At 42.0% G+C, this 12,847-nt stretch overlaps 1 protein-coding gene across 1 annotated transcript in view; it reads right to left on the reverse strand.

The window, feature by feature from the left end:
* Window positions 1-12,847, reverse strand: part of COL27A1 (collagen type XXVII alpha 1 chain) — a 285,000-nt gene that overhangs the window by 200,737 nt on the left and 71,416 nt on the right. Inside the window, exons 13-14 of the mRNA XM_073639999.1 lie at window positions 2,321-2,374; window positions 662-706 (exon numbers count right to left, since the gene is read on the reverse strand). Coding sequence (XP_073496100.1) covers window positions 662-706; window positions 2,321-2,374 — 99 coding nt within the window. The remainder of the gene's footprint in view (window positions 1-661; window positions 707-2,320; window positions 2,375-12,847) is intronic.

Genomic DNA, 12,847 nt, shown 5'->3' on the forward strand with positions numbered 1-12,847 from the left:
GTTGCAGTTCCCTGCATAGTTGAGGGGCCAGAAGTGCCACTCTACAGGGTAAACATGTTAGCACTTGTAGTCTCACAACATCGGCTATATTCACACCACAAAATGCTAAGAAATCCAGCCTGGATTGGATGACAACAGGGAACGCTAGACTACTTTCATCTATACAGCAGTCGTAGGAAAGGAGGCAGGCTGTAGGTTCAGTGCACACAATTTTTAAAGGGGCGTTTTCATTTCCTTCCTCTATAAGTTTATGTATAGATATTTTAGCCTATCATACTGTACATGGCACTTCTTACAGTCACTTTATTGCTGGAAAGTTTCCAAGAGTATATTGGAGAATAAAGAATGAAAAATTAAAAAGACTTTGGAGGTACCAGGGCCGCTTACTTCTAAATAGGCAGGCAAGGCGATACGCAGAATAACGCCCACTGCCTTGTGCGCTCAGGGCGGACACCAGCCCTCCTTAATTAAAATACTTGGTATTTTATGATGGAAACACACAGGCTATAAACACCTCCTCTCCTAGCAGTAGAAACCTTGTGCGGGTAAAAGAAAAATTAACTCAAGGAGAGATTAATAAATAATGTTTTTGTAAATGGAGCGCCAGGAATGCACCAACAAATATTAATAGTGAGATGCGGTATTTGGAGAGGGTACTTACAATAAATCCAGGGACACCGGCAGGACCTGGGGGACCCAATTCTCCCTATAATGGAGCATAAAGAATAAAAAGCGTTTTAGAAAAATCAAACCTTAACACAAGAATCCAAAACATAGAAAACTATCAACTAAGATCTTTCTAGATCGTATCAGGACCCCTAGACATATAGCTGCAATTCCCACATTTTAAAAGGGACAGTTGAAGATTAGATGTGGAAGTGAATGGTGCTGAGCTGTAATACCACACACAAACACTAGACAGGTGTGGAGCTGTTTTTGAAAAAAAGAAGCTTTGTTTTTCGAATCCTGGACATTCCCTTTAAGGGATCTTTAAAAATAAACTATTTTAACAATTCAAAGGGGTTATCTGGTCTTTTAAAATAAATAGCTTACCCTTAAGCCCCACCAATACAAGTGATAAAGTAAGCAGAAACTGTTGATATAGATGGGTTCAGCTGACAGTCGAAGGCCACGATCAGCATTTGGTCAGTATTTTACATCAGTATTTGTAAGCCAAATCCAGGAGTGGGTGAGATATACAGAAGTAGCGACGTGTTTCTATTATACTCTTCCTCTGATTGCTCCACTCCTTATTTTGACTTACAAATACTGATGTAAAATACTGACCAAATACCAAACATATTAACATTGCCTAATGTGTATGGGGACCCTAGAAAGATGAGGATGTGGCATGTCCGATTTCGGACTACCGACCCTATTGTTTTCTCTGAGAACACAAGACTACTTGGCAGAGCGAGCGCTCCTCAGTATGGAGAGCTGGGTGAGGCAGCTGGTAGCTGAACAATTGTTCGACAGCTGTATAAAGTGTATCGGGGACTGTAGAATTGACAATCAGTATTAGATCAGTGGTGGTCCGACTTGTCACCCATGCTCAAATATGCATTTTGATACCACACACACAAATTTTTTGCGTAGCCAGGATCATCAATCTTTTCCCCTGCACAGCAGAACTCTTGGTGCAGTGAGTTGTAGGACAGTCCCACACACTTGCATGGAATGGTGCAGCACTTCCTTGCAAAGCAAGTGACCAAGAGTGCCTCTGTGTAAGGAAAAAGTGTGAAAAAGCGTGAAAAAGCAGTGCAGTGACACCTTCACTCTCAGGATCCGTAGGGGGTTCTAGTCGCTACTCAGAAACTGATAGTGATTGCCAGATAAGAGATTGATTTCCTCCATCTGCTAACTCACCAACTTCTTGGGTTATGTGTACTTCGGCAGCGCCGGAACAATTGCCATCTGGATTTAGTGATGAATATTATATTTGCATTTTCTGACAGCTCAACAGAGAAGGGAGATAAGGAATGATCTATTGCACTTTCTGGCAACAGAAGAGTGCTGTTATAAAAGGAAGTAATGTCCCCAACAAGCTGTCTCCACTATGTCCTAGTGGACGGGAGGCTAGACTCACATTTCCCTTTCTCTACATGTCCAACCTAAATCCAAAATCTATTTTTAAGTGAAGATGCAGCTTCATTTATTTTTTTACGGCACTGCGGCCCAGTTATATTTATACGCTTTTCCTCATGCACAGCGTGACTAAGAACATTCCTTATTGCTGGATCCCATGTAACAGCCGCCTGCAAAAAATTAAGACACCTCCTTTCATAACAATGGTTCTTGTGTAGTACTACAAATTACTCACGGGGTTGCCATCAAGTCCTGGGGGACCTCTCTCTCCAAAGTCACCAGGGAAGCCCTTTAATTGGGAAAAAAACAAAAGAATAAAAACATAACGAATCTCGGAAATGATCCCCATATATCCACATTATGTCATACAGAAAAAGAGGGAGCACAACAGGACGACATACAGAATATACAACACAGGCAATAACTGAGCAGAAATGTTGTAATGTCTCTAGTGTATATGTACTACAGCGAGGCATCTCTCATTAGCCCCCTAGGAGGAAGAAGGCTGGCTAGCTCCCCCTGCAAGTCCATGTCTATCCCTTGCAACATGACCACGGATATTCAGCCAAACCAGAGTCGTCATCAAAATGAAGAGACACCCATCTGAAGACAGATGTTTTGAGGTTCTTTTCCCTTGTTCTTACGGGTGTCCTCAAAATTCATAACTAACAATTGGCAATTGGGTGTTATTAAAGAGGCCTGTCCTCACATAGCCAGCACTGGTTGGACACAATGCAGGGCGCGAAGAAAAGATGCTGTAATGCTGTTATTCTTATATGGAACATACAAGTATTTACTAAAAAAAAAAAATTTTTAGAAGGGCCAGACCACATCTTCCCCAATAATTAAACCCAGTGGATTTTGGTTAACAAGATTGCCTGGACTTGCCGAATTTCATTGCATTGCACTCGATATGGATGAAATTGTCTCTGTTGATTACATTCTGTCTTTATTGGTCTCCTCTGATCGGTCCTTGCATGAGATGACCATATGCATAGACATCATTCCACAGGGACTGGACATAGAGATGTGCCCACATGATTGTATGACTGACAGTTATCAGCCTCAACATGGGGTGTCTATAGCGCCACAGTCAGGAACCTTAGGGACTGTAGAGCTCTCCTTATGATTCTGTGCACGGTCTGCTCCTGTATAGAACCCTGCCTGACCAAAATTGTCTTCTGCCACCTACATCAGTATAGCTGCATGTGTGTTTTCATATCATAGTTAACTAGTTTTCAGCAGAGCTCAACTCTCCTGCACTTCACCACGGTACCTGTAATTATTAGGTAGTGAGGATCAGTGAGGAGAGACTGAGAATGCTGCTCTGTTGATGTAAATGACAGAAGATAATCCTCTGCAATATGCATCAAGCTGCATTTGAAGTTGTACATCACTGGTCTCTCAGCAGGAGACAACAAAGACAGGTCAATTAACCTCAGACCCTTTATATACAGTGTCATCCTTTCAGTCCCATAGTACAGTACGTCTCCTTTCAGACCATCTTTATACATAGTCACATCCTGCAGTATATCACTCCTTTTATTCCCTCTTTATACAAAGCCCCAACCTGCAGTAAATCACACTTTTCAGCACTTCTTTATACACAGCACTATCCTGCAATCTATCTTTCCTTTCATCCACTATATAAACATCCCCTCTATACACACCACTATCCTGCAGTAAAGCTCTCCTTTCATCCCCTCTATACATATCCCCATGTTGCATTCTAGCTCTGCTTTTAGCCCCTCTATACACAGTTCCAGGGGTGGACATATTGGTGCAACCACACAGGGGCCCAAGAGGTAATGGGGACCATTTATACCCCCAAAGCAGGTGCAATTTTGGATTTTTAGGAGCCCTTGGGCTGCAAAGGGTCCATATATTGTTCTTGCACAGGGGCCCTTTTCTGTATCTGTCCGTCAATGCACAGTTCCATCCTGCAGTACAGCACTCCTTTCAGCCACACTATACATAGATAGCACCATCCTGCAATAGATCTCTCCTTTTATCCCTTCTTTATACACAGCCTCGTTCTGCAGTGTAGCTCTCCTTTCAGCCTCTCTATACACAGCCCCATCCCGCAGTATATCTCTTCTTTCAGCTCCATCCCGCAGTACATCGCTCCTCTTAGTTACCAGCAGACAGACACCGCTGCTTCCTGGTAGGAGCTTTCCACTGTAATGATACTATACCATCTCATGGCAGAGCTATGCAGGCAAGGAAGCCAACTGAGAGAGACTGCACTGTGCATGATTGACCAGAAGCACTGGAACTACTACAGGATGGTTACAATGTAAACTGGAGGGCAAACAGGGACATCCTTTGGGGGATATGTGCAAATTGGGGTAGATTTAAAAATGAGATATATTGGCAAAACTGAATAAATATGTGTGTACATTATAATCATCCTTTAAGATGCAAAACAAATAAAGGGTATTATAGACAAACCCTCTTCAAATAGGTGGGGCACACTTATAATGCACCCTAGATTAGGAGCTCAATGGATAGAAGAATAGAATGGAGCAAAAGTTTGATTTACTCTCAAACTCTATCTTGATAAAACTATCCAAAAAACTCCAAATATACAGAGAGCAGAGGAGCAATACATGTCGTAATATCCAGCCACATGTTATATAGAACATTAGTGGAAATTACTGGTAAAAAACAACATTTTCCATTTAATCCCAACTGTTGGGGATCATAAGCTTTTCTTGATAAATATATTGCTTGCAGACATCAAATCACTAACACCAGGTTTTAGGTTTCTTGGATAGCAATAGTAATATGGAAAAAATAAAAGGTTTCATTTAACTACGGGGCTTGAGGGATGTTAAGCGACGCCCCCCAAGACATCTCTGAGTCTATGTCGTGTCCTAAAACCCAGTGAAGATATAAGTACAATATACTGCATATATGGAACAGGTTTTGGGAAGTATCGTCAGTTCTTAGCTGTCTTTTTGCTGGTTGTGACTTCCAGTGATTTATTTGTGTAGTCTGGTATTCATTTTTCTGATGTCTGAAAACCTGTTAAACAATGAGGAGAAATGAGGAGGCTAAAAACCCTCCATGGAGCAGTTCAAAACATTAAGGCCAGTTAGTAATAGGAATACGGTCTTAGTTATTTCATATTTATGTTGCATATTAGTCAGGTAGAGATAAGGAGGACCTTACCACATTATGTATGGAGGATCCGAGAGAAACGTATTCACTCCCCCCCTATTGTGATAACCTTAGGAAAGCCCAGCCGATGATACAGTTACATTAAATGGCAATGACAGTAGTAATGCCATGAGTTCTAATTTAACGGAGCAAATAACAGCTGATCAATGGGGGTCCTGGGTCCTGGATTCCCCCCCGGTCTCATATTGATGACCTATCCAATGTAAACTGTGACTGGACAACCCCTTTAAAAGAACTTTTTAAAAACAGGACCTGAAAAGTCTCCTGTTTAAGAATTAATTTTCCCCATAATATAACAATTCTGGAGCATCTTTTCTTACAGCTCTCTGTTGCTGTGTTTTTACTCCTAGAAGTGTACGAATAAATTACAGATATGTCAGGAGAGGTGACAAATCCTCTTTAAATACTGTATAACAAATCAAATTGACACTTCCTCTTTCAAATCATTTTCCGCCAGCAGGGGGCTCCAGACTAAAAGAACTGCATTGGAGAAGTCATATCCATATCATAATAATGCAGAATAAAAAATATGAATGCAACCCCCGACCTCTACAATCTCTTTAAGGGATGAAGGCCATGTTCCCACGTAGCGTAAATACTGTATTTGTTGCTACTTTTTTCTTTTGCTTACAATTTGTTGCATTTAAATGTCCAAGCAAAGTAGATGTGATTTCATGAAAACTCATTCCCACTGTGTTTTTTCTATATAGGCATCTATAAGGAGCCTAAAAAAAAAAACTCATGTAAAAAACACAAGTAAATACAAGAAAAAAAAAGCAGTTGAGTTTTTACGCGTTTTCGTACAAAAAAAGAAGCATTAGAAATGCTGTTTCAATTGTGCACTGAAAATGCATCAAATAAATGGGAAAATGCATTAAAAAATGCAATAATCAAAGAAGATTGTTATTGAATATTATGGTGGTAGAAAATAAGCAGATAGAAAGCAGCATATGTGAACTCAGCCTAAAGTCTACTAAGAAGGTCAGTATGCTATTAAAGAGTGGGGTACAGGAACAACCAGGTCAGGACTCCTCTCCTCCACTGGCAGGGGCTGAAAGAGTTCAAAATAGACAAATGGAAAAATGGGAAGCAGCCAAAGCGCTGCTTTTCCTGGCCCCTCACACTCTTTTTCCCAGTGTCTTGGAAAGCTCAGAGCTGGCTTGTAACACACGTGCACGTGGGCCATATGTAACACAGACAAAAAGCTCTTTGTTTTAGGAAGAGGGGTGCACAGCAAATGAGGTGAGCAATTACAGAGTCCCCCTAATAACTCAAGACAAAAAAAACAGATTTGGAATCCTATTTGAATCACAATTGTTATTTTAGCACCTTAGATGTGAATGTATAGTATAGTCCCGTATCCTTTCTTGTTCTAGTGGATATACAGCATGTATTGATATACTTCGAGCCCTGCTATATCCCACATTCTGTCTATTGCACCGTTGATCTCCGCTGTGTGCTCTATGTGTCACACATCTGCTCTTTGTTAGACTGTTCCTCCTCTGATGCTTTATCTTGCCTGGATTATATTTTACACCTTGAAGGCGACATATATAAATCCTGGGCTCCCGGGAGCATGTATCGATGTTCTCCAACTGACTTCAGGTCACTTCGGAGATAACAGCTGACTATTCTTTCCTTTATGTTCAACCACTTTCTTTTGGACCAAAGTAAAATCTGAAAGAACCTACAAATCGCATTTGATCTTACTAATAGCACGGCACATATTAAAAGGGATTCTGTCAGCAGGTTTTTGCTATGAATCTGAGAGGAGCAGCATGATGTAGGGGCTGAGACCTTGATTCCAGCGATGCATCACGTGCTAGACAGCATATTGTCATTTTGATACAATCCCTGCTTTCTCTGCTGCAGATCTCAAAATGCTGAGTTCTGTATAACCCTGGCCACACCTCTGATTGGCAGATTTTAACCCCACCCATACCCCTGATTGGCAGATTTTTCTGTATATTGACAGAAAGCTACCAATCGGTAGTGGGTGCGGGGTTACAAAGAGCAGGAGGACTAGAAAGCATGAGACACCTAGTCCAGTAATGATAATCTCCTGCTGATAAAAGACTGATTTTATTGAAACAACACACAGTCTAGTAAGTGAGACATTGCTGGAATCAGGGTCTCAGCCCCTACAACATGCTGCTCTCAAATTACATATAAAAATCCTGCTGATAGATTCCCTTTAGAAGCTTAATGCAGAGGAAATTAAAAATAAACTGCCAAATTCCATTTTTTGAAGACTGCTCTGATGATCGACCACAGATTTACGGTACATTGAGAAGTGCTTTTCCATAGCTTATAGTCAACAACTGATAATACTATACTTGATGAGAAGCGTAAGATATGGGCACGTGAATGGTTTTGAAAAATAGTTGTTACTTTTTATATTATTCAGCTGTTACAAAAAAAAAAACTACATATTTTATGGCCTCACTTCAATGGTTTTGAATGCCAGACCCCCAAGATCACCGATCATCATTGAGCGTGAGCAGAGCAGTGTACTGACCCATAGACTTTCTACTGAGCCCATACACAGATCTGCCCACGCTAAAGTATAAAGCTAAGCGCTTCTACATCTTTCTTTGAGCAATCTCAGAACCAGTCACAAGGGCAAGTCAATAGTTCTCAAAAATGGATTTTATATTATAGTTCTGTTACATTTCTAAAAAACTAGAACTTTTATAACCACCCTTCGATAGTTCTGATCCTTGGATCCAGATCCTCACCGATCACACAATGGAAGGGGATTAAGGACTAAGCTTATCCTTGAACGTGAGCTGCTCATGGTAGAGGATCAGCTAAGGGCATCTACACCTTCATTTGAGTGACCTCAAGACCCGAATTTCAACCAATCACAGCTACAGAAGGGTTGCTATAAGTTTTTTTTAAAAGTTTAGTTACCCATTAAATGTGTGACAGCTGAATGGTGTAAAAAAGAGCAACCATTTTTGAGAACCATTGCAATGAATAACAAAGTGTGACCCAGCTCACCCACGTTGAGGTAGCCAGCAAATCCTTGGTTTGGATGAAAAAAAAACACTCCTGCTCGGTGCTAGCAATAGGAAAAAAGTAGGGATATCCAGCCATTTTTTTGGGGGATAAAAAAATTACGACTTTTTTTATTGGTAGGATTGAATAAAAACAGAACATTTGCAGTACTATAGAAAAATACATATGTGAGAGCTTTTCCTACATGTTTTCGAATGACTGAATCGCATGCCTTACTCATTTATCCAAAAAAACCTGTTGGATATCCCTACCCTTAACCACTGCAATGCCCTTGCCCAGACAGGGCAAAACACCAATGATATGTGACTTTATTTTATATGGACATGCATCTGGACGTTGTATTGCTAGGATGGATCGGCATTACCAAAGATGGCAGATCTCTATATCTATGCTGGGTTGCAATGGGATTGAAGTGATGTATAGGCATTCTCACACCCAGTGGCATAACTTGAGGCTTGCGAAATCTCCAACAGGGACGCCCCCAACTATTAGGGGTTTTCTAATAAGGGCCAAAAAGACCTTTGGAGCTCCCTAAGATCCAGGGTCCGGGTGCATCTGTAACCCCTGCTCCCACTAGAGTTATGCCATCAGCTCACACCAATTAATTGTTTCCAATATTTTATATTAAGATGCGTTGTACACCGTTGTTGCAAAAAAATAAATAATAGAATTGAGTAAAAGAAAAAAGTATCTTAACAGATTTCTGGCCACAGTGCTTTTATACACTGCTCAAAAAAATAAAGGGAACACTTAAACAACAGAATATAACTCCAAGTAAATCAAACTTCTGTGAAATCAAACTGTCCACTTAGGAAGCAACACTGATTGACAATCAATTTCACATGCTGTTGTGCAAATGGAATAGACAATAGATGGAAATTATTGGCAATTATCAAGACACCCTCAATAAAGGAGTGGTTCTGCAGGTGGGGACCACAGACCACATCTCAGTACCAATGCTTTCTGGCTGATGTTTTGGTCACTTTTGAATGTTGGTTGTGCTTTCACACTCGTGGTAGCATGAGACGGACTCTACAACCCACAGAAGTTGCTCAGGTAGTGCAGCTCATCCAGGATTGCACATTAATTCGAGCTGTGGGAAGAAGGTTTTCTGTGTCTGTCAGTGTAGTGTCCACAGGCTGGAGGCGCTACCAGGAGACAAGCCAGTACACCAGGAGACGTGGAGGGGGCCGTAGGAGGGCAACAACCCAGCAGCAGGACCGCTACCTCCGCCTTTGTGCAAGGAGGAACAGGAGGAGCACTGCCAGAGCCCTGCAAAATGACCTCCAGCAGGCCACAAATGTGCATGTGTCTGCACAAACGGTTAGAAACCGACTCCATGAGGGTGGTATGAGGGCCCAACGTCCACAGATGGGGGTTGTGCTCACAGCCAAACACCGTGCAGGATGCTTGGCATTTGCCACAGAACACCAGGATTGGCAAAGTCGCCACTGGCGCCCTGAGCTCTTCACAGATGAAAGCAGGTTCACACTGAGCACATGTGACAGACGTGACAGAGTCTGGAGACGCCGTGGAGAGCGATCTGCTGCCTGCAACATCCTTCAGCATGAGCGGTTTGGCAGTGGGTCAGTAATGGTGTGGGGTGGCATTTCTTTGGAGGGCCGCACAGCCCTCCATGTGCTCGCCAGAGGTAGCCTGACTGCCATTAGGTACTGAGATGAGATCCTCAGACCCCTTGTGAGACCATATGCTGGTGTGGTTGGCCCTGGGTTTCTCCTAATGTAGGACAATGCCAGACCTCATGTGGCTGGAGTGTGTCAGCAGTTCCTGCAAGATGAAGGTATTGAAGCTATGGACTGGCCCGCCCGTTCCCCAGACCTGAATCCGATTGAGTACATCTGGGACATCATGTCTCGCTCCATCCACCAACGTCACGTTGCTCCACAGACTGTCCAGGAGTTGGCGGATGCTTTAGTCCAGGTCTGGGAGGAGATCCCACAGGAGACCATCCACAACCTCATCAGGAGCATGCCCAGGCGTTGTAAGGAGGTCATACAGGCACGTGGAGGCCACACACAATACTCAGCCTCATCAGGAGCATGCCCAGGCGTTGTAGGGAGGTCATACAGGCACGTGGAGGCCACACACAATACTCCGCCTCATCAGGAGCATGCCCAGGCGTTGTAGGGAGGTCATACAGGCACGTGGAGGCCACACACAATACTCCGCCTCATCAGGAGCATGCCCAGGCGTTGTAGGGAGGTCATACAGGCACATGGAGGCACACACAATACTGAGCCTCATTTTGACTTGTTTTAAGGACATTATATCAAAGTTGGATCAGCATGTAGTGTTTTTCCACTTTAATTTTGGGGGTGACTCCAAATCCAGGCCTTCATTGGTTAATAAATTTGATTTCCATTGATGATTTTTGTGTGATTTTGTTGTCAGCACATTCAGCTTTGTACAGAACAAAGTATTCAATGAGAATATTTCATTCATTCAGATCTAGGATGTGTTATTTGAGTGTTCCCTTTATTTTTTTGAGCAGTGTAGATTAGACCAGCCTATTGATTGACTCAAGGAGAGCTAAAGATTTCCTTCCTTTTGCAGAGGCGAGCGACGTATCTGCCAATTACACGACTCTACGTTTCCACATACTTTAGGGATTCATTCGGAGTCACCATGTCAGAGTATTTGTTTAAGCCCACAAGGCCTCTCTGGCCAGCAAAGCTAACTCAATCTGTCAAGCCACACTCCGCAGCTTTGATGTGAGCTTGTGAACCAACTCCCAAGAAGGGAAGAGGTCTACACATTTGTGTTCCATGGAAGAGGAGTAGGAAATCCAGAGAGCTGTGTAACTGGAGATCACAGCAGTGATGTCATCGTTGTGTGATGACCTCATCTCTTCATGTTAACATCCAACCCTTATCCCAAGGTCCTTCCTTCCAGAACAGCCACCGGTTTTGGTTGCCGATCAGATGTCCCAATTACATAGTATTATGCCTCCCTTTGCAATTTTTGCCTTTTTGTAATTACAAAAAGTAATTTTATCAACTCTTTGGTGGGCAATTAATCTGCCAGGAGGGAGAATTAACTAATGAGAGGAGAAGAAATTAATGCTGCTGTTATTTACACGAAAACATCATATGGGAGAAAGCCATAAAAAAACCTCTTATGTGTCTTAATTAATGAGCTGTGCATCATTAACCCCATCTCTGCCAGCTGCCTCACCCACCCTAGTATACACTCCTGAAGGTCTTGCTAGGGTTTATATATATGTTTCTTCTGAAGTGATATTCCTGAACCACGGTCTGTGTATGAACCATGATGTACGGGTTGACCGTGGATCTCCTAACCCAAACTCAACAGCCTAATTAATATATGCCAAAAAGGCTCTTGAGTTAGGGTCGGGAGACCTGCAGCCGATCCGTACACTCGCCATATTTTACAGACTTCTGAATTCTGCTTTAGGCCTCATTCAGACATAATTTTTTCACGTATGTCTTGGGTTTTTCAGGGATAGAACATATATCCAGAATGAAGCTGTTCACATTGAACCTTTTTTTTTTCGTTACACCCTGTGTCCATTAAAAAAAAAACAAAAAAAAAAAACACAGATATGTCCGCTTTATATCCGAATCATGGATCCAAATCTATGGGTCTGTGAAAAATGACAGACTGCAAAAAGATGACATTCATGTGCGGTCCGTTGTTAACATTGTAACGGGTAGGAAAAGCTTTGCAATTTTTTTTTTTTTTTTTGCATATGAGAAAATAACTGAAAAATTGGACACAACGACCAAACACTGATGAAATCAGATCCAGCACACCAATGGAATTCAATCAGTCTGGCTTTTTTTCATGCACAAGAATCAAAAAGGGACGTCCGAATGAGGCACTGGACAAAGTTTTTAATGGAAAGACTGCAGGGGTCAAAGTATACCCTGTTGGTCCCCACTAATGGACTGTACTTATGCAATTTTCCTCCTTCTTAAACAGTATGAAGACCGCTCCGTAAGTTCTTGCCAATCCTCATCCTTGAGGTGACCCTCTTCGTATTAAGGCCGTGTTCACATATACATCTGCAGTATTAGCAATTATTTTTGTGGTGTCCCATTGAAGAGGAAAGCGCAGTCTACTGTGCATTACTATATGGTTTACAAAAGGTATGCCGATGCCCAATGGAGTACAAAGGGACTTCTGGCCTCGCTGTGTGAATGGGGGACTCTGGACGTGTTCAGCACATACAATGAATGTAAACATTTAATGTGAACATACCCTAAAACTAATATAAATTAACTCATTGTATGTGTTGGAAATTTCAATAAACAATATCTGGAAATGGTGAATTTCATAAGAATAATAAAAAAAAATTAATGGAGAGAAATGATATGAGATGCCGGTGATAAGTGACAGAAGTATTTAGCATTAGGTTATGCTCCAGGCACTCTACCCATACAGGATTATTTTATATACTGGTTAGATCTACCAATGCCAGAATACAGCAGTTTCACTGTACTATTACTTTCAATGATAGAGCAAAAGGGTTACTTGGCGGAGGTCTGGTCATCGATTAACGGAAGGAAGAGACCAT

The sequence above is a fragment of the Phyllobates terribilis genome, unplaced genomic scaffold (assembly GCF_046119375.1).
Source record: "Phyllobates terribilis strain yellow unplaced genomic scaffold, ASM4611937v1 Scaffold_7__3_contigs__length_470593459, whole genome shotgun sequence".
Lineage (NCBI taxonomy): Eukaryota > Metazoa > Chordata > Amphibia > Anura > Dendrobatidae > Phyllobates > Phyllobates terribilis.